The sequence below is a fragment of the Leptodactylus fuscus genome, chromosome 1, assembly GCF_031893055.1.
Source record: "Leptodactylus fuscus isolate aLepFus1 chromosome 1, aLepFus1.hap2, whole genome shotgun sequence".
NCBI classification, from domain to species: domain Eukaryota; kingdom Metazoa; phylum Chordata; class Amphibia; order Anura; family Leptodactylidae; genus Leptodactylus; species Leptodactylus fuscus.
This window is the reverse complement of record NC_134265.1, coordinates 129277005-129303143: the sequence shown is the minus strand read 5'-3', so window position 1 is coordinate 129303143 and position 26139 is coordinate 129277005. Positions and strand designations below refer to the sequence as shown.

The 26139-nt window shown below is 42.2% G+C and overlaps 2 protein-coding genes across 4 annotated transcripts in view; both read left to right on the top strand.

Moving 5' to 3' along the window:
* The first annotated feature begins 238 nt into the window (after positions 1-238).
* NOP10 (NOP10 ribonucleoprotein) lies at positions 239-1453 on the top strand. Its single transcript, XM_075263123.1, has 2 exons — positions 239-373; positions 1151-1453. The coding sequence occupies exons 1-2, from the start codon at positions 320-322 to the stop codon at positions 1289-1291; spliced, it is 195 nt and encodes a 64-aa protein (XP_075119224.1). The 5' UTR covers positions 239-319; the 3' UTR covers positions 1292-1453.
* A 14373-nt stretch (positions 1454-15826) lies between these two features.
* SLC12A6 (solute carrier family 12 member 6) overlaps positions 15827-26139 on the top strand; it is a 35469-nt gene continuing 25156 nt past the window's right edge. Inside the window, exons 1-2 of one of the 3 annotated variants that reach the window (XM_075276730.1) lie at positions 15827-16262; positions 16765-17037. In XM_075276730.1, coding sequence (XP_075132831.1) covers positions 16803-17037 — 235 coding nt within the window. In that variant the 5' untranslated portion in view covers positions 15827-16262; positions 16765-16802. Of the gene's footprint in view, positions 16365-16764; positions 17038-26139 lie in introns of all 3 variants that reach the window. The other 2 variants (XM_075276732.1, XM_075276731.1) reach the window with 2 other exon arrangements.

Sequence of the window (26139 nt, the reverse complement as noted above, 5' to 3'; positions counted from 1 at the left end):
TTTCCATCAACTGAAGAAAAAAACGGACGCTTTTCTTCAGGTTTGTAGCTAACTGCAATTACCCGTGCTGGGGGCTCTGCCTCCATTTGTGACATAACTCCCTTATCACTGCCCTCACTATACAACCCAGATCCTGCAGGCGCAGCTACGATGCTTCAAACATTTACACCAGTAGAGGGCGCCTGCTAATTAAAATACACCAGCAGGTTCCCAGCAGCCACCACAACAGGAAGTGACGCGCCTTGGAAGCGGAAGTGTGTAGCTCGGAGCAGCACGAGTGTCCCACACGGTGTGAGAGCTTGTCTTCTACGCGGCAGACATGTTCCTGCAGTTTTACCTGAACGAGGAGGGAGAGCGGGTGTACACCATGAAGGTGAGGAGAGGCCGGGCGGTCACTAACCTATGATGTGTACTCTTAGTCGGATAGTTTGTATGGCGAGAGGCAGATAGAGACTCGCGTCAGCACTGGCAGACGCAGTGGCCTTGACTACAGCTGTAAGGCAGTTGCTGTGGCTCATGCCGGGAGCTGCGCTTACTACGGCCTTTGTGTCTGAAGCTGGGAATGTAGACGACCGCAGATAAGAACCGAACCCCCTCCTGGGGCTCCGAGGCCACGTGGACCTATCTGCATAACAATCAGCAGTGGTATCATAGGCTCTATTTCTGCTACACATGGTCTGTGCTGTGTGATACTTGGGAGCTATGAAATATGGTGCATGCTGCATGGATTGTAATATCAATGTTTTCATGGACTCAAATCTTTTGTTTCAATGGATCAGATTTGTTTCTATGTCTAAAAGTTAAAATATTTTTGTTTCCCATAGCAACCACACCATGTAATGTTCAATTTGCATAGGCAAGATGAAACCAGTGCTGTGGCTGCTATGGAGATATATTTTACTTGGATTTGGAGTCTTAACATGCAATAAAGAATATAAACTGAAAGGTCAAACCATTAAGTTGTACCATGATCCATGGAAGAGATGCTAGATGTAACCTCCAAAAGAACGGACTTCCTCAGGGGTATCAAGTGAGAACATCACTGCTAGAGTGACAATGTGTGAACATATCCCTATGACGTAGTAAGGTGTAATGCTGTGCACACTGCTGGGATGTATAACTCATTTGGTCGTATTCTTGTGTATTGCAGAAAGTGTCCCCTAGTGGCCAGCCGACCTCTTCAGCTCATCCTGCTCGCTTCTCTCCAGATGACAAGTATTCCCGACACCGCGTATCCATCAAGAAGAGATTTGGCCTGCTACTGACTCAGCAACCAAGGCCAATTTTATGAGACCACTGGGCATGGATGAAAGTGTTTGTGGCATAAAGACTGGAGGGATGACATGTCACGCAGACCTTGGCTGTCATATTCAGTTCTGTTGGACATTTGTGACTTTATTTCTTATGGGATGGTTATCTGAGTTTTGTATAAAATAAAAAATCTGTGAGTTCATGTGTGTGTTTAGTACTTGAGTTATGATGAATGTGTTATATATGTGCTGTTACAGTGGGCGGTGTATGTGTGACATGAGCAAGAAACTCATGGTTAGACTTTGAGCTGCTTATGTGCTTGCTAGCACTGCAGAACAGTGTTTAGGATGGCACCTCTTCAGGGGTCATGGCTTCCACAAAACCAAAAAGAATTTTCTTTCCAGTTTCCCTTTTTAGTACATAGATGCAATAGTGCCCATTGGTATAAGGATGTATGCACATGATGTAGCAAAAACTGCAGCAGAAAAAAGTGCATGTAGTTTTTAAAACAGTTTATCTTTACAGGTGAAACATGTTAAAGGGGATGTGTTGGGCCATATTTGCTAATACTTCCAGTTTTTCTGTAGATTTCTTTGCAGCAGCCTCCTCACTTATCACGCTGACGATCAGTTATCATATATATGTAGATAAGACGCAGAATTCGGGGTTCACAATAGGTGACTTCACAGCTTCTCTACTGTCCTCTGTATACAATGACAGAGAAAACTAGAAAGCTCTCCCATACAGGTCAATTGTCTGCTCCAGTCCATTTTGGATATGGACTAGGGTCCTCTTATAGGAAATCAGATTATTATAGACTGTGACATGATTTATTTATCTATTAAATATCAATATTAAAGGGGTCTCCCCCCTTCCCCAAGGATAGGCCATCAATATTAGTTCTGTAGGGTTGTGACACGTTGGGACCCTTGCAGATCATATGTAGTGTGACTAGAGGTATGTAAATATTGCTGAGAGCTGCACTGTCTTAGTACAGCTGATGTGTGGGGTTCCAGGTGTCAGACTTTTGCAGATCTAATATTAATGGCCTATCCTAAGGGTAAAAAAAATCTTTCAAATTACATTAAAAAGGAGTCTGTCACCTGAGTGAAGCATATTAAAGACAACCTTTCATGTCCTCAGGCACAAGCAACACTGAAGGGGAGGACAATTGTTTAAGCAATTAATCTTAGTTTCCCTAAGCAGTTTTAGGCTAAGACCCCAAATGGTGAAACGCAGGGGGGAAAAAAGTGCTGCAGAAATGCATCGTCTTTTTTTCTGCAGCGTTTTTCATTGCTTTTGCATAGTTTCCGCTGCAGACTTCCTGTTCTTATACCTATACAGAAAACGCCAGTGTTTCTGCAAGTATAATTGCCATACTTTGATTTTCAAAAACGCACCAGCAATTCTCGATGTTTTTGCTCCTTTATTGGCTCCGCCTTTTGCCTAGAGAACCATTTTCCCGGAACTCCCACTTCAAGAATCCCCATTGTAGGGGTTGGCATCCCACTTTGCCTTCTCCTACTTCAGTAGCAGCCTTTCTTCAAGCTGTCTCCATGCTTCAGCAGCAGGGTGTCTTTTTACAAGTGTCTTTCTGGGGTTTTTACTACAACCTGCTAAGCTTCCAATAAGGAATGGTCTCTTTGCCCCATCCTGGACCTTAAGGTTCCGTTCCCAGGGAGTAATGCTTCGCTCATTCTGACATGTAAACACGTGTCAGAGTGAGGCGCTTCAAAACAGATCCCATTGACTTCAATAGGTGCCAGCTTATGCGTGCTACCCATTGAACTCAATGGGAGGCTTTTTTTTTTTTTTGATAAACCTATTTCTTTCAATGTGATATGTGCGTATCACATTGAAAGCAATAGGTTTATCAAAAAAAAAAAAAAAGCTTCCCATTGAGTTCATTGAAGTCAATGGGATTCTGTTTTACTGTGCTCATTCTGACACGTGTTTATGTGTCAGAATGAGCGGCGTGTTACTCTGTGTGAACGGAGCCTAAAGGGTTAACAGACTTGTCTGTGTCTGCAGGTTCTGCATGGAGTCCCTACAGTGGGTGGTGGCATCCCTGGAGACCAGAGAATTCCTGTTGCCCATCGACATCTGCTACGCCATCGACATTTTCATTGTGCTGTGCCATCAGCGTTTTCTTTGTTTCACAGGGGTTTTGTGTCATTTTCAGTTTCTTGCTCTCTCCTTCAGGCTGGGCTCTGCCTCCCCTGTGTATTTATCAAAATTATGGTGTCCTTCATGGCTATCTTCCGTTGAGATCTCTGGAAATAATAGTCTCCTCTGCCATATGACACCAAAAGCAAGTGCTGTGAGTATAGGGGACTGTGCACCTGTTTGTTCATCACATGATCATGGACAGATTTTTATCCACTGAGAGTAAGAAAAATGAATGAAAGCAAGCGCAGATCTAGAAAATTGTGTGTGTGTATATATATATATATATATATATACTAGCTGGTACCCGCGACTTAGTCTGCGGTGATTGTAGCAGTGGGTATATACAGGCGCGAGTAAGGTTTTCGTACTGTGTATAAGGTATGGGATATGAAATGTAACTTTGTATCTTGTTTCTGCTGTAATTCAGAGAATACGGGAGACTTTTGTGTTGAAGTTACTTTGTATTTGAGCTGCTATATATACGGTGTTGTGAGAAACTTTACATAGTGACTTTGGGACAGAAGTATTTGAAGTTAACCCTTTCCCGCCAATGGCATTTTTTGATTTTTGTTTTTGACTCCCCTCCTTCTAAACCCCATAACTTTTTTATTTCTCCGCTCCCAGAGTCATATGAGGTCTTAATTTTTCCTGGGACAAATTTTTCTTCATGATGCCACCATTATTTATTCTATATAATGTACTGGGAAGCAGGGAAAAAATTCAAAATGGGGTGGATTTGAAGAAAAAATGCATTTCTGCGACTTTCTTACGGGCTTTGGTTTTACGGCGTTCACTGTGCAACCAAAATGACATGTCCCCTGTATTCTGTGTTTCGTTACGATTCCGGAGATACCAAATTTATATGGTTTTAGTTACATTTTGAGCCCTTAAAAACAAATCCAAAACTGTGTTAAAAAATTATTTTTTGAAAACTCGCCATATTCCGACAGCCGTAACTTTTTTATACGTGCGTGTACGGGGATATATAGGGTGTCTTTTTTTGCGGGACCGGGTGTACTTTGTAGTTCTACCATTTTGGGGAAATGTTATTGCTTTGATCACTTTTTATTCAAATTTTTAGCAGAATCAAAACAGTGAAAAAATGGCAGTTTGGCACTTTTGACCATTTTTCCCACTACGGCGTTTACCGAACAGGAAAAATATTTGTATAGCTTTGTAGAGCGGGCGATTTAGGACGCGCGGATACCTAACATGTATGTATTTCACAGTTTTTAACTACTTTTATATGTGTTCTAGGGAAAGGGGGGTGATTTGAATTTTTAATCCTTTTTATTTATTTTTTTAATATTTTTTTTTACTTTTTTTAAACTTTTTTTTTTGCATTTATTAGACCGCCTAGGGGTATTGGCATGGGTGGGTGGTGTCGCGGATTGTCAGAGTGGTGGGGGCAAACATGGCTGCTCCGGAGCGTTAAAGAGAGCCTCCTAGAGAATCGTTAAGGTGAGGGGCAAAGTGGTAAAGTCTATGTATATGTGATTGTGTGGGGTTAGGGGCTAGGCTGTAGAGGGCAATATGAATTTTGTGGCTTGCTATGGTCCAAAGTGTGTGAGATTGCAGAGATGGTGGTGTGAGTTTGGGTTTTGTGGCGGTCCTGGCACAAACGTATGTGCGCTATTGTGACGAAAAATAGCCTATTGCGCAATCGAGTGTAGGGACTATGTTTGTGGAAAATTTCAGCCAAATCGGTGGAGCGGTTTTTGCGTGATTGACCGCCAAACATCCGAACATCCAAAGGGTCCTGGGAAAAACGTATGTGAGCTATTGTGACGAAAAGTAGCCTATTGCGCAATCGAGTGTAGGGACTATGTTTGTGGAAAATTTCAGCCAAATCGGTGGAGCGGTTTTTCCGTGATTGAGGAACAAACATCCGAACATGCAAACATCCAAACCCACAAACTTTCACATTTATAATATTAATAGGATATATATTATACAAACAATAACATCTGTCTCTCAATATTGATCTGAAAGTGTCCGACCCCTTTAGGCTGGGGCCCCATCCCCACATTGCAGATAAATACGCATGGCGGAAATACAGCAATTTCCAAAAGCATTGCATTTTTTTGGAAATCACAGCATGTCAATTATACCTACAGAAACGTTGATGGTATAATAGAAGCAGAAACTGCTGTGGACTTTCTGTGAAAAACTCTGCAGGAAAAATTGCAATGCGTTTCTGCCACAGTTTTTTCCATGGCACTTTTTTTTTCTGCTGCTGGATAGCTGTTGTGAATGGAGCTTTCTCTTTCCATCTCCATCTTCCCGGTTTGCAGCCTCTTTCTATCCTACAGCTATAATGCTGCTTGGGAATTAGTTCCAGAAACAAAAGGGCAAATCAGTCTGAGCTGTGTACTGCCATTTCTGTGGTACAATTGAACAGGACGATTGTCCTAAAAAAATAAAAATAAAGTGTATGACAGTCTCTTCCGTTAAAAATAAAGGGAGGAAGATTCTGGACAGAATTTGGAGCTGATTTTGAGGTGGAATCTGAACCTCAAGTTGAATGATGGGAGGAATAGCCAAAATTACTCTGTAGATTTAGCCTAAGGCCAGTTACGGACGACCATGCTGCAATTGGTTGGCCGTGAATTAAAAGCATAGGCGGCACAGGTCGTGCTTCCGTTTCTCCTTTTTTTTAATTAAATTGGAGACATGGAAGCAGGGGCTGCAAAATAGGACAGGAATAGGATGTGTTCTATACTTTGGGACTCAGACTGTTGGACCATATATGAAATTCATGATCATGTGTACGGTCCTATTGAAATGAATGGGTCAGTGTGCTATCTGTGAAATACACAGGTAGCACACTGATCACAGCCTCGGTCGTGTGCAAGGGGCCTAAATGTGAGCCACTGACTGAAATTTGTAGCCCATCCTCTAATGATAATGGTTTTTTTTTCTCTGTGCACATGTGGTGCAAAGTAAGATTAGAATAACTGCACATATGTTATGATGTAGTCAAGAGATGATATTTAGACCACAAATATTGTTGGCTTCGCCTTCATAGATATTGTATTATACACTAATGATAATGAGATCCTTTAGAAGGCAAATTACAAAAATTCAGGCTATACCTTCTCATATGTAAGACCATGGATGATGTAGTTATGTCACCAGCTGACAAATGAAACTGGGAACTCCTAACTGGAGTTTATGGTGATTGCTCACCCCAGCCTCATGACAACTCTGACAACTTACTCACATTTTCCAGACATTCATAGCACACATTTTTGGAGAATAATTTCCATAGTGGTATTTTAAGAATGTAATGGAAAATGATGAACACATAACAGTACAGAAAAGGCACCTGTCCTGTCAATCGTCTCAGGCAGGACATAAACCATGGGACCTTTTATGTCCTATAATATGGGACATGTTACATACCTTTGCAAAACTGTTGTTGCATTGAATTCAGTGTCCTTTCAGTTATGCAGGTGTCTGTCTTGGTTCCAGAGATATTGGTGCTGTTACTTTTTGTACCTATATCATAAAGGAGCTGCTCCTAATCATTGTTCCTTACCCCAAGCGATGGCATGAAATTGTGAGGCCGCTGTGCTAACAGTGTTCCAATATTGGTAGACTAAAATAATGGCACAGAAATCTATAGAACTGGGGCAGATACCTACAAAACGAAGTGCACTAATTCAGTGCACTGTTAGCTTTAAAACGGTATACAATGGGTCCTATGTTTGAGGACATGAAAGATCCTCTTTAAGGTCCCCGCGTAGCGAGCCACAACCAAAAACGCTGAGTAAAAGACTGTGGCTGAAACGCATCACGTTTTTTCCGCAGTGTTTTTCACAAACGTTCTGCAGTTTTCCTTCTGAGGATTTTCTGCCTCTTTTATAACTACACAGAAAACACCGCCGTTTTCTAGGTGTAAATAACATGGTGCGATTTACATAAATGCGAGCGTTTTTGAAATTGCAGCATTTCAGGTAATGATTTTTTTCTGCAACGTATGGGTGGGATTAACCAGAATCCCATCCAATTTGCAGGTAATGTAAAATGCAGTGTTTTTTACTGCGGTATTTCCGCCCCGGACAAAACTCTGCACCATGGGGCCCCAGCCTAAATGGGTTAAACAAATGGGATCCTGGACATTGCTGCAGTTTGGTTGTCAATCAAATCCGGGATACAGCAGGTGAACACACGTCAGTCTGCAGAAACATCTCCTTTCCTGTGATGTATGTCTTATGGGGTTAAAAGTACCTCTAATTGTGGTCTCCTATAAGATATATTGGCTGTGAAGAGATACGGCTGATGCTATGGCAGCTGTTGACCTGCACAATACTGTCCATAGGTCTTATTAAAAGGGTTGTCCAAGCATTATAGATCTCTAACAGGAGGTCAGGGAAGCGGGAAGAAAACAAAAAAACATACTCGACTATCCCCGATGCTCCGGTGGCCCCCCCTCTCCTTCCCACCGCCGCTGTCCACCAGCACCTGGGAGCTTGTTCCAGTGGATGTCCTCACCACACGTGATTGCTGAGGCCTATCAGTGGCATCAGTGACCACAGGAAAGGACATGGGATGTCACCAGTGACAGATTGGCTTCAGAGATCACGTACAGCAAGGACTTCTGCTGAACAAACCCTGGGTGCCACTGGACCAAACAGGGGCAGGGGGACACCAGAATGCCAAAGATAGGCAAGTAAGTTTTGTTTTTGTTTTCCTTGCCTTCTCTGGCCTCCTGCCAGAGATCTGTAATTTTTGGATAATCCTTTTAAGGGTCCATTCACACGGAGGGAAAATAGTGAGGAATTTGGTGTGGAATTTCAGCACTGAAAAAAAGCCTCCCATTGACTTCAATGGGTTCTGCTAGCATAAAAAGAAACCCATTGAAGTCAATGGGAGGCTTTTTTTTTCAGCGCTAAAATTCCTCACCATTTTCCTCCATGTGAATGGACCCTATTTTTTTTTTTTTAAATGTAGATTGTGAGCCCCACACAGAGCTCACAATGTACATTTTTCCCTATCAGTATGTCTTTTTTTGGACTATGGGATGGAAATCCATGCAAACACGGGGAGAACATACAAACTCCTTGCAGATGTTTTTTTGCCCTTGGCGGGATTTGAACACCAGGACTCCAGCACTGCAAGGCTGCAGTGCTAACCACTGAGCCACCGAGTGGCCCCCATGGACCCTATATTTGTGGTTTATTTTATGGTACTGAAGTTCAGCCGTACACACAATGTGGCCATTTAATATCAGGGAAAAACAATTAAAAGCATGAGACAATTCCTTTTGATTAATGACCTATCCTCAGGATGGATTATCAATAAAAGTTCAGTAGGGGTCTAACATTCAAGACTATTACTGCTCAGCTGCTTGAAGAGGCAGTGGTGCTCAACGCATATCATCTGTTTTATAGTTCCATTCAATTACAGGATTGTCCCATAGTGGTGAATGAGATGAGGCTATAATTACATTGCATGCAATTATAAAACAGATGGTGTACAATGTAAGCAGTGAAGAGCTTATGGCACCCGTATGAGGCAGCAACCTCTTTAAACGGTGGATCAGTGGGGGTCTGGGGCAATATACCCTTACCACACTAATCACCTTTTTTTTTTTTTAAACTATTTAAAAAATTTTGTCATCTAGGGAAAGTAACAAAACAAGGCATAAATGGAGATAATAAAAAGAAATAACATACCCATGAGAGGGACAAACAAAGTAAAATCAGAATAGAAAAACATAAAAAACCAGGCATGTAAATAACGTGGTGTGCAAACAAGGGGGACAGTAAGGGCCCAGAGTAAACTAAGAAAACAAGCTACAAAACAAGAAAAAAAGTGGCGGCTTAGACAGTATTGTAAGCGGCCATTGTCTTGTGTGTGTGGCTGGCAGACATGAGCAGTCGCGTTTACCGTAGGCCCGAGGCCTAGAAGTTTGAAGCCAACCCCCGGAAGAAGACGCGTGAAGACACCATTCCTGAAGAAGGCGGAGGCGGCGCTGGAGAGTTCTCTCGCAGCATTGGGGATGCCCCCAGTGCTGTTTGAGGGCTGGGGCCCGCCAGCAGTGCTGCGAGAGAACTCATTTGCATACCGGCAAAAAATGGGATTTTAACCGAACGGCGGGCTGGAGAAGACATCTAAAGGTAGGAGAAGAATAGCCTTTCTTAAGGCTATTCCGTTGTGTCCACGAGAAAAAAAAAGGTTTTTAATGGTAGAATCCCTTTAAGAAGGTAAGCTTTAGGGAATAAGGGAAGACTAACATCCAGCACCTGCTCCAAGAGGCCCTGGACTTGGTGCCAGTAGGGTTGGAGAAGGTTCAAGAAAGATGGAAAGTATGTGGGACGGGTAGCACAATGCCAGCAGAAATCTGGGACAGTCCTTTCAAAAGAGTGGAGGAGAGCTGGCAGTGCATCAATATCTTAAAAAAAATTTCTTTATGTGCAACTCATCCAGAAATTTGGGCGCTCTGTTCCAGATAAGGGACCAGTCAGCACTTGAGATGGGCATCCCTAAAGAGTTCTCCCACCATGACATACAGGGATGCTTAGGTAAGACATCTGGGGTGGGATCTGAACTAATCACTTATTGATGACCTATCCTGAGATAGTGTAAAGAAATTGGCAACTCCTTTAGGCCAAGGCCATATGTTGCATAAAAGCTGCATTTTTTGTTGCAGATTTTGCTGTTTTGTTTTGAGCCTAAGCCAAGAATGGTTTCTAAATGAATGGGAAATATTAAGTAAGCGCTTCTCTCTTCTGACAAATTCACTCCTGGCTTAGAGCAAGGCCCTATGTTGCAGAAATCTAGTGAAAGTGAATAAAATATAATTAATTTTGTCCACACATTGTAGAAGAAAAGAGCTACAGAAAAGCTGTGTTTTGAAATATGTAAGATATTAATGTTAGTTGTGGAATTGCAGTGTTTTACCTATAGATTTCGTAGCATAAGAAAAAAAAAATATCACAAAACCTTAATAAAAAACGCTGCAGAAAAAAACAATGCTTTTTCAGTTTTATTCCTGCAGTGATTTTTAGGTTTGTTTCTTAGATTTAGGCCAGGGCTCCACATGGCATAAACTGGCTGAAACACCGTGAGAAAAAATCGTTGAGTTTTACAGTCAGAGCAAAGTGGATGGGATTCTAGTAGCACGCGGGGGGTTAAGCGGCCGGTCGACGTCAAAGCAGAAGTACCAGGTGCATCCATTCATTTCTATGGAGCGTGCTGTTCGGATCGGCTGATCTGAACAGTACTCGCTCATCTCTAGATTCTAGTGCAGCCCATGCCCATTTTGTGATAAAAACCATGCTGCAGACATGCCACGATTTCCAAAATTGGTGTGGTTTTGGAAATCGGTGTATGTTAATTATACCTACGGAAACCTCAGCACTTTCCTCATAGGTATAAATGAAACAAAGTCCGCAGAGCCCTGCAAACTTTTTGTCTAAAGCGCTGCCAGAACAGCCGCTATGTGTTGGCAACGTGGTTTTTCCCGCAGCGCTTTTTTTGCTGCGGAACGCCACGTTGAGCTCTAGCCTTAAGGTAACTTTACAACTTTTCACAACCACCAGAAATCTGATGGACATTTTCTTCACAACAAGCCTATGGCTAGATTCACACAAATGAGGTGCAAAATGGCTGTGAAAAACTTCCATTTTTCCTGGCCATCTTACACCCAAAGGGCACCTGTTTTCACTGATTCCCCATACATTTGACTGTAATGGGCAAAAATTGGACATGACCTATAGTTTGACAGTCTGTGACAACTTCTTCACTGTTGTGTGAATGTAACTTTATAGCAGATGAGTCCTCTGGGCTTGGCAAGTAGGGTCCTTGTATATGATAGAAAGCAAGCAACTCTTAAGGGGAGGACACACAAAACCATGGTGGCACCATCAAGTGACAGATGCTACAGATGGCTTGCAAAAGTATTCATACCCCATTGAACTTTTTCACATTTTGTCACCTCAGGCCTGGTTCACATCTGCATTCGGTATTCCATTTTGGTAATCCACTTGGGGACCCTCAGAACGGGATACCAAACGCATTGACAAGTGGTGAGCTTATTAAAGCATACGGACCCCATAGACTATAATGGGGTCAATGTGTTTTCTGTGCGGTGACCGTATGGAGCATGCGGAGAGAAAAGTACTTCATGAACTACTTTCCTCTCCGCATGACTCGAGCGTAAAACACTCGGACCCCATTATCGTCTATTGGGTCTATGTGCTTTCATAAGCTCACCGCTTGTCAATGAGTTCGGTATTCTGTTCGAGGAGTTCCCAAAAAAATTCACTGAATGTAATACCGAACGCAGATGTGAACCAGGCCTAACTAAAATCCATTGCAATCAATTGTCTTCAGAAGACATTTATTTAGTTAATAGACTCCAGCTGTGTGTAATTTAGTCTCAGTGTAAATACACCTATTCTATGAAGACCTCAGTGGTTTGTTAGAGAACACTAGTGAACAAACAGCATCATAAATACCAAGGAACTCACCAGATAGGTCAGAGATAAAGTTGTGGAGAGGTTTAAAGCAGGGTTAGGTTCTAAAAACATATCCCAAGCTTTTAGCATCCCAAGGAACACTGTTCAATCCATCATCCAAAAATGGAAAAAGGATTCTACAACTGCAAACCTACCAAGACATGACCGTCCACCTAAACTAAGAGATCGAGCAAGGAGAGCACTGATTAGAGAAACAGACAAGAGGCCCATGGTCACTCTGGAACAGCAACAGAAATCCACAGGTGGGAGAATCTGTCCACAGGACAACTATAAGTCGTGCACTCCACAAATCTGGCCTTTATGGAAGAGTGGCAAGAAGAAAACCATTGTTGAAAGAAAGACATAAGAAGTGCCTTTGCAGTTTGCCACAAGCCATATAGGGGTACACAGCAAACATGGAAGAAGGTGCTCTGGTCAGATGAGACCAAAGTTGAACTTTTTGGCCTTAATGCAAAGCACTATGTGTGGTGAAAAGTAACACTGCTCATCACTCTGAACATACCATCCCCATTGTGACACATGGTGGTGGCAGCATCATACTGTGGGGAGACTTTTCTTCAGCAGAGACCAGGAAGCTGGTCAGAATTGATGGGAAGATGGATGGAGCTAAATACAGGGCAATCCTGGAAGAAACCTGTTGGAAGCTGCAAGAGACTTGAGACTGGGAAGGAGATTTACCTTCCAGCAAGACAATGACCCTAAACATACAGCCAAACATACAGCCAGAGCTACAGTGAAATGGTTTACATCAATGAATATTCATGTCTAAGAATGGCCCAGTCAAAGTCCAGACCTAAATCCAATTGAGCATCTGTGACAAGACAAGAAAATTGCTGTTCACAGATGTTCTCCATCCAATCTGGCTGAGTATGAGATATTTTGCAAACAAGAATGGGCAAAAATCTCAGTCTGTAGATGCACAATACTGGTAGAGACAGACCCCAAAAGACTAGCAGCTGTAATTGCAGTAAAAGGTGGCTCTACAAATTATTGATATAGAGGGACTGAATACTTTTGCGCATCACACTTTTCAGATTTTTATTTTAAAATTTTGAAAACCATGTATCATTTTCATTCCACTTCACAATTATCTGATACTTTGTGTTGGTCTGTCACATAAAATTTCAATAAAATACATTGACTGCTGTTAGGTGGATCCCTACAATAAAATAAACCAAGCCCCTAAGAAAGGTGAATCATTTTAGTGTAGGGACTCTTGGAAGGTACTTGAGGGGGCACACGTAGCTCGTAGATACTAGAAAAGTAATGACTGCAGCTTGCACTCAGGAAAGCATAGATTCCTAACATATTGTGGCAAACCCCTGTGACGTATAATTGAGTTTATCAGGTTTCTTTCTTTTTTTTGGGTGGGGGGAGGGGGAATAGAACACAGTGCAAATATTGCTGGTGGGATAGCTCAAACAATCAATAACACCATTAAAGGCTAGTTCACACGGGGCTATGGAGGCTGATTTTGACGGCAGATTTCGCCTCAAAATTCACCTCCATACAATGGTGGTCTATGTAGACTGCTAGCAGAAAAAAAAAAGCGACATGACCTTTCTTCAGGCATTTTCCGCCTGAGGAAAGGCAATAGAAGTGAATGGGAGGCAGAAAACGCCTAGCTTTTTTTGCATAAAGCCTCGCCCGAAACCGCAAGGCTTTTTTTTTTTGCGGCAATTCACTTTAGGGGAGGGGAAAACCGCCTGGCGTTTTTTCAAGCGGTTTTTACCAAAAAACGCTCTAAAAACGCAGCAAGGTCCAAAAACCGCTTCCTAATTAGGAAGCGTTTTTTTTCCGGACCAAAATAAGCCAAGCGTAATTTATGTGTGAACTAGCCCTAACACAAACTAAGGATAAGTTCACATCTGCACTGTAGTCTTTGCTGTAGAAACTGATGAAAATTGTGGAAAAAAAAGTCCTGCATGGTTCTCTCTCCACTGGTTTAAGTATAATAAGGGCAGACACCCAGTGGACTCTATTAGGGTAAGTTCACACTGGGTTTTTTGGATCGGAACCTGAGGCGATTATGGCCTCAAAACCCTGACCAAAAAACTCTGTGTGAACCTACTCTTATTAGGGCTCGTTCACATGGAGTAAACGCGGGTGTATTTTGGCAAAATCCACGTGTAAAAAATACATGTGTTACAATAAGACTCCCATTGACTTCAATGACATTTTTTTACATGTATAAAAAAAACACGTCAAAATACACGTGTAAAATGTCATTGAAGTCAATGGGAGTCTTATTTTTACACGTGTATTTTGCCAAAATACACGCGCGTTTACTCCGTGTGAACGAGCCCTTATAGTCGGAGGGGTCTGCGGGTAACCGCAGTTTTAGTGGTCTGGCTCTCCGTTATTTGGTCCTCTGCAGAGACCTGTGTGCAGATATGAACCTAGCCTGAGGGTGAATTCACACTGAGTAAACGCTAGCTTATTCTGAACGTAAAACACGTTCAGAATAAGCGGCGTCTAAAGCAGCTCCATTCATTTCTATGGGAGCGGGGATACGAGCGCTCCCCATAGAAATGAATGGGCTGCTTCTTTCACTCCGTGCAGTCCCATTGAAGTGAATGGGGAGTGCCGGCGTGTACGCTCCGGCATGAGCAGAGCTTGCCGTATACGCCGGCACTTCCCATTCACTTCAATGGGACTGCACGGAGTGAAAGAAGCAGCCCATTCATTTCTATGGGGAGCGCTCGTATCCCCGCTCCCATAGAAATGAATGGAGCTGCTTTAGACGCCGCTTATTCTGAACGTGTTTTACGTTCAGAATAAGCTAGCGTTTACTCAGTGTGAATGCACCCTAAGGGTTGGTTCACACTACCAATACTAATGAATGTCATTGCTCTCATCTGTCAGAGTGACTGATGCAGACAGAACCTCCTCCATCTGGTGTCCGTCTTTTAGCCTCATGGGTTTTTTTTTTCTGATATTAGAAAAAGTTGTACGAGCAGGACTTTTTCTCCTGTTACAAAACTAAACAAGAGGGAAGGGAGAAAACCTATTTAATGTTATTCACACTAGAGTCAATGGGAACGGACACCGGTAGAGGGGGCTCAGGCTGGATTCATACCTGTGCTTGAACTACATTTGGGTTTTCTGTCCCTGACTCTCACTTGGAAGACGTAGAGAGAAAAGTACCACAAGCAGGACTATTCTCTGCATTTTTTGGGCAAGAACCCGTGGACCACTTTTATAGTCTATGGGGTTTATGGGTAACCACTTGTTAAGCGGGTTAGCTTTCTGTTTTTCGGGTCCCCAAGTGAATGTGAATAACAGAAAGGTAGTGTGAACCAGGCATCAGTCTCTGTCAGTCACTCTGCTACCATTAATGTCCGTTGCTGTCATCCTATGATGGATACGAGTAATGGATGTTGATAACGGTAGTGTGAACGCTCCTAAACATCGAGGGGGGCAGCTTAGGAAAATCAGTAGTGAGTCTGTAAAAAGCATAAAGTGACCGAGCAGGTTAAGATGATCATTGTGCGACGACATATTTCTTCGGACAACTAAGCAGCCACCATTGGCAGATTTTTTATAGCTCATGTGTGGGCGGCTTTATTACACTTCACAATGGGATAACATGATGGGGGCAGGGCACTCTATCACTTGGTGCTTCAGGCTGTAGTCACTGGTCACATCCATTTCCATATCACTAATACCCTGGTCCCCTATGTAATACAGTGCTCAGACATTACATATATGTGACCTGCCCCCTATGGGTGAGCACATAAAGTGTGGCCACACGTCGCCATGTATACCCGCTTCTGGACGATTAGGATCCCATAATAACTCGGTTACGTTCGGTTACGCGCGTTCCCGCCATGTTTTATTCTGGCGGCGCGCACCCGCGGGCCTGATGCACTGGCTAGGCGCGCACCCCTGACGGAATCCTGCGCGTCCACGGCACTATGCAAAATAGCGGCTGTGCGCGTCCCCGCCTCTGCAGCTGCTCTCATCTTTCTTTCTTCCTTCCTTCCTCCGTCCTGTTATTCATTTGTTCTTGTCTGTCCTGTCACCCTGCCCTCCGCTCGCCCTATTACTAACCCCTGAGCCCTCACACTACGTATCCCATCGTCCCCATTCGCAGAATATTGTCCTTTACACGCCCCCTAGCCTCCGTATATACTGCACACTCCTCCCCCAAATGATAGTCATTCTCATACTCAGCATATAGAAAAATCCTTGCTGGCTGCCATGCCCTCCCTCCCCCCCCCTCATCACTTTGTATTATTGTGCCATGCTAGCCTCCTGATGCTTGCAGCTAGTCACTAGCCACTGTGACTTTTCTCTCTCTCCTTCTATCAACCTCCTCCAAGCTGGATTGTGACGGTGGCGGCGCTGAAGGTTTCTTCTTCATGCACTATATTATTTTTCTTCCAGGATAAAACTGTGGTTTTGCTGGTTCCTGTCTCGTAACTTCCCTTTTCTGTGTTTTTTCCTCTGGTGGTAATATAATATTTGTTCTGTCATTGTCACTTGTCATTGTCTGTGCTGTGACTTGTTTGTGGGGGGGCTGCTTATTTATTTTAATAGTATTTCTATTTGGGCATGGCGTATGCATTGCTTTAAGAGTGGGTTTACTTCCCTTTGTTTGTGTATAGATGACGGTATCTGTAAACACATGTTCACATTACAGGCCTGTATAACGGAAATATTAGATGGCAGTGTGCTTTGATTTAGAGTGTATGTTCGTAGCATGATAAATGGGGTCCATTATGTTCTGTTATTGCTTGTTTTGACTTATTTTAATAATATCGGAGTCTTATATTTTATTTGCTTTGTTTGGATATCTCACGTCGTAAAGTCATTTTAAACTTTTGCAAACTCTGCTCTGTTTTATTGCTAGGTGGAACGGAGCCCGCGAAAAGCGAGGAGCTGGTACCAATGCCTCCCAAAATGGCTTCCGTACGATTTACTGTTACCCCAACCAAGATAGATGATATGGGGACAATATCAGACACAAGCCCAGACCTTAGTTCTTCTTCACGTGTACGGTTTAGCTCAAGAGAAAGCGTCAGGGATGCCAGCCGGAGTGAAGCTTACAGTGACAGCTCATTGGCAACCACCGCCGTGGACCCGACTAGTGAAAGGACCACAAACCCAATGGATAGTGGAGAAGGTAGGTGATATCATTGTAAGAGAATTTGAGGTAAAGACATAAAGCTGGCGACATTAAGATGGCTTAATTGCTTGACCCAAGACTGGACATGTGGCCTTTCATGGGTTAAGCTGCAAAACTAACTTTGGGTCACTTAGCAAAGGAACACACCCCTTAACAGATGTAATTGGCACATGTAATGTGAATATTCATTGAACTTCATTTGCAAAGCCAAGATAGGTGATAACATTTGGTTAATATTTAAAATAGTACAAAGAATAATTTTGTCTTATCAGTAAGCAATAGGAATTTTCCACAGATATTAGAGAGTCCTTTAACTGCATTGTTTTTTTAGCTGTCATGTATTTTTTTGTTGATGTGATGTTGCTATGCTTTGTGAAGTTGACCTCATTGCTATTTAAAAGGATTGCTTATGTTCCATAGTTTAGGACATCTTAGGCATACCTTAGCAAAGTGACCTCTAGAAGTGGCATGTTGGTACATGGCGGATCAGTTCCTGGAGGCATTATAATAATAATAATATATCTAGTTATATTGATAATGGTGCCTCTGGGTTGTTGGCATACTAATATCTATAGAAGCTCTTTCACTGGAGATGTATAAAGAGGACTGGTCTCTTCTTCTAATATGTCTCTTATGCTGTATTCACATGATCGAGCCAAGATTCAACTGTGTGTCTGATGGATCCGTGCAAAATCAGTTTTTCTTGTGGACACATTTACCTCAATGGGTGAATCAGGTCAGTGAAAACAGACCTAATAGAACATTCTTCTGGAATAGGCTCTTATGAAAAATAAATTTATTCTTCTTGAAATACCAATTCTTAATTTTTTCTTAGAAAATCTTTTATTCCTCATAAAAACTTATGAATTAAGTTAGGGTTACTTTCTACAGTTAGGGTGCATGCACACTACGTAACGCCGGGCGTGTATGAGAGCCGTACACGCCGGCATTACAGCAGGGCTGCCGAACACTTCCCATTCACTTCAATGGGAGCGCTCGTAAACGCCGCTGTTACGAGCGCTCCCATTGAAGTGAATGGGAAGTGTTCGGCAGTCTGCCGTAATGCCGGCGTGTACGGCTCTCATACACGCCCGGCGTTACTCAGTGTGCATGCACCCTAAGACTAAAAAGTGTCACACTGCCAATCACAACCAATAGTGAATGTGGTTGCACAGAGTGCAGTGGGGTTGTATTTCTGCCGACTTGACCATGATTCACTGTTATCACTTGTATTAGTAGGTGGGTGTTACCAGTTGCGGGTGTGTCCATATAAAGCTTTACATTGTCCAATAAGTGCTGCCAGTGTCAAACTGTGTAATTGGTAACACCCAGTTATTATTTTATTTATACATTTCAGCAGGGCTGCTTTAACCATATTGCCAACGGTGCACTTGCATTGGGCCCTATGGTAGCGGGCGACCACCTTTGGACAGCGGGACAGTACTATAGTTGCTGTGGGTCCGAGCTACCCCAACTCATCGGCATCCTCTGGGGAAGGGGGGAGGACTCTGGGCATGACACAATGGGGTCACGGAGGGGGACATGATACTGTGGGGGCAACCTGGGGTGAGGACATGATACTGTGGGGACAACCTGAGTGGGTCATGTCAGTTTGAGGGGGCATAATACTGTGGAGGCAACCTGAGGAGGGCATGTTTCGGTGGGGCAGCCAGGGTGGATGGGGGACATGAATCTGTGGGGGGCAAGCTGGAGGGGGACGCTATAAAGGGAATATCGTGTGGGGCCACTAGGGAGCCATTATACTGTGTGAGAGCCAGTAAGGGGTGTTATACTATGTGGGGGCCATTGAGGGAGCATTATAATGTGTGCCAGTCAGGTATTTCTAGGTTGTGGTGATAAGGGGCCCACTTATGAAATCTTTGCACAGGGCCCACTAATGTGTTAAAACGACCCTGCAATTCAGGCAGAATGAAAGAGACAGAAATGGTTCAATGCAATGTCCTAAGAAGTTGCTGCAGAATTGTTATGTCGTGGAGAAAACAAGTATTTACTATAAAAGACATATTAGGGGAGCTGATATTGGGAGAATAGGGATCCCTCGCTCCCCGATTCAGTACTCTATAGTTACGATGACATGGTTCATTACCAAAGAGTGGAGCCAATATCAGACATTTATGGAGATTGTGCTGTATTATGCCTAATGCAGGGCTTAAGGGGACAGTGCGTGACAGAGATTCATGGAATACCAAAGAGTGAATCCTATTAGGCATGCACTGGGCAGAATAAAGCAACAGCTTGTATAGATTGTTTGCAATAGATCTCATATGGTTTACCAAAATTATGGTCTTATTCACACTACTGTCCCATTTTCCACATGCCATATGGGTGTAAAACAGACAGATCTGTCCTTTTTAACAGCTGTTAAATTGACATCCAAGTGACAGCTATTAAAAACAGACCCATAGAATTTTATTGAGTCCAAGTGGCTGTTGAAACAGACTTATGTAGGACATGTTAAGTTTTTTGACAGCCCCTTTTCAAGGTCCGTGAAGAAGTTGAACCTGTGAATATATCTATAAACCTTCATGTTTTTCTTAAAACTGCTTAGTGATAACCATTCACACAGCTGTCTTCCAATTTTGTGGCCCAATGTCATCTTTGTTGTGCCATCATAACAGTTACAGCCTTAGGGAGCCTTCACACGGAGTTACGATCCGCTCATTCTGAACGTAAAACTCGTTCAGAATAAGCGCGTAAAAACCAGATCCCATTGATTCATATGGTTGCTGGCATACGCGCGTATCACATTGAAAGCAATAGGTAAAAAAGCCTCCCATTGATTTCAATGGAGAGCGCGCGTATGCTGGCACCCATAGAAATCAATGGGTTCTGGTTTTTACGCGCTCATTCTGAACGAGTTTTATGTTCAGAATGAGCAGAGCGTAACTCCGTGTGAAGGCTCCCTCACAGTGCCCACAATGCTTCCCACAACAGTGCCAGTCTTAGGGCTAGTTCACATGGGGGCAAGGAGGCGGATTTTGCCTCAAAATCCGCCTCCATACAATGGTGGTCTATGGAGACCGCTAGCGGAAAAAAGAAGCAATATGACCTTTCTTCAGGCGGATTCCGCCTGAGGAAAGCAATAGAAGTAAATGGGAGGTGAAAGCGGCGTCGCGGTTTTTGGCACATTTTTTCTGCAAAAAAACGCAACATGGTTTCTTATGGTCCATTCACTTTACAGGAGCGGAAAACCGCCTGGCGTTTTCGGAAACGGTTTTTACCAAAAACTGCTCCAGAAAACGCTCCAAAAACCGCGTCTAATTAGGAAGCGTTTTTTTTCCAGACCAAAATAAGCCAGGTGGTTTTCACGTGTGAACTAGCCCTTACAGTGGCCTCCAGGCCAATATCAGCCATACAGTTCCCCATATAAGGTTTAGGTCACATGCTGCAGATTGCTACAGATTTTCTGTGTAGATTCAGCACTGAATATGTGGAGCAATTTAAAGTTCGGTACATGTAATTGGGGTTTTAGAACCCAATAAAGATGTATAGTAGCTGAATTGAGGGCATGCTGGGGATTTTCTATTCTGTAGCATATCACTTCATATCACCAGTTTTCACAGTGGATTTATCCTTTGTAATCTACTGGTAGTACACAAAGTTTTGGCCTCAGTCCCACAGTGCACCCCATAACATAGTGCAGTAACCATAATAGTACATGTAAATGAGGGTAGCATGTGAGAAAACATTGATACTAGTGGGGACAGTGTGCTTGGCTTGCATAGAGGCTGTGAGACTGAAACCTGGAAAAACAATGGCACTGGTAATTTTACTAAACTTGTGTCAGTGGTACCAGGGTTCAAAGAGGGCCCAACAATGACAAATCCTCCGTACTTTCTCCATATTTTAAGTGGAATGATCATACAGACAGCTGTGCATTTGCTGTCCCTGCCCTGCACTGGCTTATACATGACATGCCATCCTCTTGCCATGTAAGTCTCATATGGTAGGTGAAATAGATAAAAGAGAGTTGTTCCTGTAGTCTAGGAACCCAAAAGTTTGTCTTGTTGGAGGTCTAAAATTTGTTTGGGTAGCCGTTCCTTTTTTGCATTATGTAACAGGCACTTGCAGGAATAGTAATGAATGGAAACTAAAAGGATTTAAAACTAAGTACTGGTCATATAATAGAGGGAGGTTGGTGACCGGCTTATGGTTTAATTTTATTTTTTGTTCTTACAAAATGTAAATACAATCAATATAAATGGTATGGATATACAGAGGTGTCTGGATTACTGACAGAAAACAATGCAGCTCTTTGTTTAACTAATGCAACATATGAATATGGCCTAAAGGGCCAATCCAGACACAACTTAGTGTGGGGCCCCATTTTAAAGGGGTTCTATCAGCAAAATCATGCTGATAGTGCCTCACATATGCGTGAATAGCCTTTAAAAAGGCTATTCAGGCACCGTAAATGTTATATTAAACTACCCACCCCCCCCCCCCCCCCCCCCCGGTTTTAAAATAAAACCCTCAAACAGAATGTGATCAACTTACCCATCGTGCACGGTGGGCGGGCATTCAGGTTCCGCCGTCTTCTTCATCCACGCCTCCTCTTCCTGCGATGTGCTCGGGTCCCGTCTTCCTCCGGCACTTGCGAACTGACATTACTAAAAAAAAATGGCCTGGGTGCATGCGCAGTAGCCGTAGTAGAAGCAGCATGCTACTGCACATGCGCTCAGGCGGACCCTGAATGCCCGCCCACCGTGCACGATGGGTAAATTTATCACATTCTGTTTTAGGGTATAATTTTAAAACGGGGGGGGGGGGGGGGGGGTAGTTTAATACAACATTTACGGTGCCTGAATAGCCTTTTTAAAGGCTATTCACGCATATATGGGGCTCTATCAGCATGATTTTGCTGATAGAGCACCTTTAAAGATTCCACTTGGTGATCTATGTGAATCAGTGAAATATATGCAGTTGTCTATGTAACTATTTCTAACTTGCAACTGTTGAGATTTTGATACTTATAGGTACGAAGGCTAAACCTAAATATACACAAATGTGTGCTAGTATGGATCAGTGAAAAAGCAGATAGTATCTGTTTTCTATTCATGTTTTCCACAGATCCAGAGAGTAAGTGGACGTGAGTTTTTTGCAGCCCCAGTAGAGTCCCGTGAACATCAGTTGTACCGAGACCAAGCAATGAATGGGTCTATGTGCTATATATTAAAAAATGGATATCACACAGACCAAAACTTATAGCCCACACATGGTGAGACCACTGTAGATATCATCCCACAGCGGACCCAACCATGGTAAAAGCAGTTGAAATAGTTGGGTTTTTCCTTGCAAAGATTGAACAACCCACAACAAGAAATCGATCCACCTTTGAATAAAAATCAGCCTATGGTCATGTGATATATAGTCCATGGTCATGTGATATATAGTTCATGGGCATGTGATATACAGTTCATGGTGATGTGATGAACACACAAGTGCACAGCTTAGACGTGTAGTTATCCAAATACCTCTGGATTTTTTTTCGTTTCTGAGTTTCTACCTCTTTCGTATGGTTTGCCAGTGTGGTTGAGAGTCTTTCATTGAAGCCCTCAAAGTCTGCCGGTGGACATGACCCTCTGAGTTGAGTTTCAGTGGATTCAATCTGCAACTTTAAAGCAGTTATACTTTTCTGTAGAAAAGATATTGTCAATACTATTAGGTCATATGAACACTTGTTTGTGTGTAGGAATTGTCCTTTCTGAAAATGTGGGGACCATCGTCATCCTGAGGCCCCTTGGGATCCTCTGTACCTTAATATACTCAGCCAAGGTGGCACAGCGTAGTTCTAGGCTAATAAGCCGTCATTCGGGCCTAATCAGTAGCGGATGCTACGACAGAATGCTGATGCACTGCATCGGCATCCCATTGCGGCTAGACCGCGGTGAAAATGCCGTCAGCTGAAGATGAAGAGGAATTTTTCGTTTTCCGCCATGTGAACATACCCTTATAGCAAAATTGGTATTAGTTGTTTTATTTTAGATTTAAATTTGTATATGTATCATATGATAAAATGTAGTGCACTGTGTTAGCAGATGCCAATATTTGGCACGTGCCACCTACATCCTACTTCCAAGATCTCAAGTTGGAACTTGTAGTTCTAAACAATTGGTATCTTTTGATGGGTATTGATGGATTGCACTGGACTCGAGGGACAGGTGGATGGCAAAACTAGGAATAGCCAACTTACATTTAGTCTATTGCTTCCTGTGTTGTGGATAATAATTGGAAAAAATGCACTTGATTTCGATTCATGGTCTGAATGAGTGCTAATGGCTGAGTACTAAAAAGGACCAAACAAGTTTTGAAGCTAACGTTTTTATTATTTGGTTTTATCTATATATAATTATAAATGTGCATCTTTTTAAGTGAAGAAGTAAAAAGGGGTATTACCGTATATACTGGAGTATAAGCCGAGCTTTTCAGCACAGTTGTTGTGCTGAAAAAAAACCCCGCGGCTTATACTTGAGTCAAGCAAAAAAAAAAAAATTATGTATTTTTTTTTTTTTTGGGGGGGGGGGGGGTCTATGACCAGCCGCAATAGTAAGGTATAGAATCTCCCATAAAATAGTGAAAAAAAAAAAAAAAAAAAAGCTTTAAAAAAAAATATAATAATAAAATAATAGTTCTAAATCACTCCTTTCCCTAGAATACATATAAAAGTAGAAAATGACTGTGAAATAGATACACATTAGGTATCCTGTGTCTGAAAGTGCTCGGTCTACTGAATATATGGTATCTGCAGTTAATAGGAGCACTGCAGATACCCTATATTCAGCCAGGCTGAATTCCAAGTGGGGGAAAAAAAACTCAGTCCTCAAGCTCAGGGAAGGGGCAGACAGACAACCAAAACACCCCCTCCCCTTCCCCAGCACCCAGCAACTACTGGCCCCAAAAACTATGACCATTGTAATTTTTGAAATTTTCCAGTAGCTGCTGCATTTCTCCCCCTCCCCTCCTCGGCTTATACTCTAGTCAATAAGTTTTCCCAGCTTTTTGTGGTAAAATTAGGGGTCTCTGCTTGTATTCGGGTCGGCTTATACTCGAGTATATACAGTAGTTTCTGTCTTGAGAGCCGATTACTGTTATTTCCATTAATGGTTTTAACCTTTGACTTTTTGTGAGGTTCTTACTGTGGCCTTAACAGTTGTAGGTGATCTTCATTGTTTTATTGTGTTCACAATTTATTTATTTATTTATTTTTAGTTGTTTATTCTGGGATGTCTTTTAGTATTGGATTGACTGATGACTCATGGAATTATTTTCAGCAAATATTTTGATACATCTCTTATCGTTTGGCCAGTGTCCTTGATAACCACTTTTGCTATGCCTTTTATTTAGGTATGACTTCAGCGTGATAGAAATGTTCTAATCCTGTTTTCTTCCACAGTCACCAAATGTTTTTTAAAGGTTTTGATTGATGGTCATCCTAGACGACACTCTTTACCTTGTTCCTCCGTTCATTTAAATATAAGAAACTTTGTAATATATCTTATTGAGGAGGTCTGTTTCCTTCTCTGCAAACTGTTTTCGTACTCCTTCTTGTAAATCTGACTGCTTCTTTAATTTATATCCGTCTCCATATTCAGCCTTACATATAAAACTCAATGGCCACGGAGGGGTTGAGTAGGATTCTTCTTCTGGCTGGTTAATTGATTTATTGCCTCATTCTGTGTACTCACAGCATCTTATCTACAACCTAGCAGTGTTTAAAAAGCAAGACATAGCAGGGTGTAAGGCTCCATTCACACTGAGTAATGCTGGCGTTTCTTGTGCTTATTTTGTACGTAAACGCCGTACAAAACGCGACCGCAAAATAACGTGGCGCAAATGCGGCGTTTACGCGGCGCTATGTGCCAAAATAAGCCCAAAAAACGCCAGCGTTACTCAGTGTGAATGGAGCCTAAAACAGCAATTATAAAGGGTGTCTTTTTGTATCTCCCCCTTTTTTCTTCATAGACTAATATGGAGAAAGTAACTGCCTGGAAAGTAGAGAAGAAAACACATTTTTTTAATAAGATATATTACATATATATTAAGTTTCATATATTAACCCCTTAAGCTACATAGATTTTCTGATTTTATGTGTTTTTTTTTTTCCCTTCACCACTTTCTAAAAGCTATAACTTTTTTATTTTTCGGTTCATATGAGTTCTTATTTTTGTAAGGACAAATTGTACTTCATAGTGGCTCCATTTAATTTTCCATACGATGTACTGGGAAGGTGGAAATAATTTCAGAATGGAGCAGAATTGGAAAAACAAATGCACAATTGCACAGTTTTCTAACAGGCTTCATTTTTATGGCGTTCATCTTGCGATTAAATTGACATGTTATCTATATGCTGTGGTCCGGTTTGATCAGTGATACCAAGTTTATATAGTTTTGGTTGTGTTTTAGCACCTTTACAAAAATTAAACATTTTAAAAAATGGCAGGCTATGGCAATGTCTAATAGAATCTTAGCAGTGACAAGCATGGGAGCCTTCAATAGGCCCCCGCTCTAATGACAACAGATTGCCACCCACCAATGGCCTTCTGGTGGGCAGCGATGAAACCCAATATGGTTGCCATTTAGATGCCTCAGTATTGTGGTTATCGCGGATGTTAATACAGATGGTAGCTTCCGGGTATGGAGAATGTCTTGTGTCCGGGGGGGAGGAAATCTATTCCAGCTTGTTGCTAGTGTAGATTTTAGTGATTTATTTATTTTTTATTTTATTTTTTTTTTTTTTTTTTTTTGGGGGGGGGGCAGTAGACTGCCGTAAATTATGTTAATTTTTTTCACCCATTTACTTCCCACTGACACAGGTTTTACACATCTAAAAAAATAAAAAAAACATAACTAATATATTCAATGAATTACATGAGAAATGTGATCATTCCAGTACTTGCAAAGAATAGAGAGTTACAGTATGTACAAGTCTATGAATGTCCTGAGTATGCGGCATCATCTATATTGACCTCATTATTACTATTAATAATAATAATGATGATAATAATAGATGTTCATCATAATGCTGCATATATCCTATAAGGCTCTCAAAGTTTTATAAGTGAAGCCAAGCCGGTAATT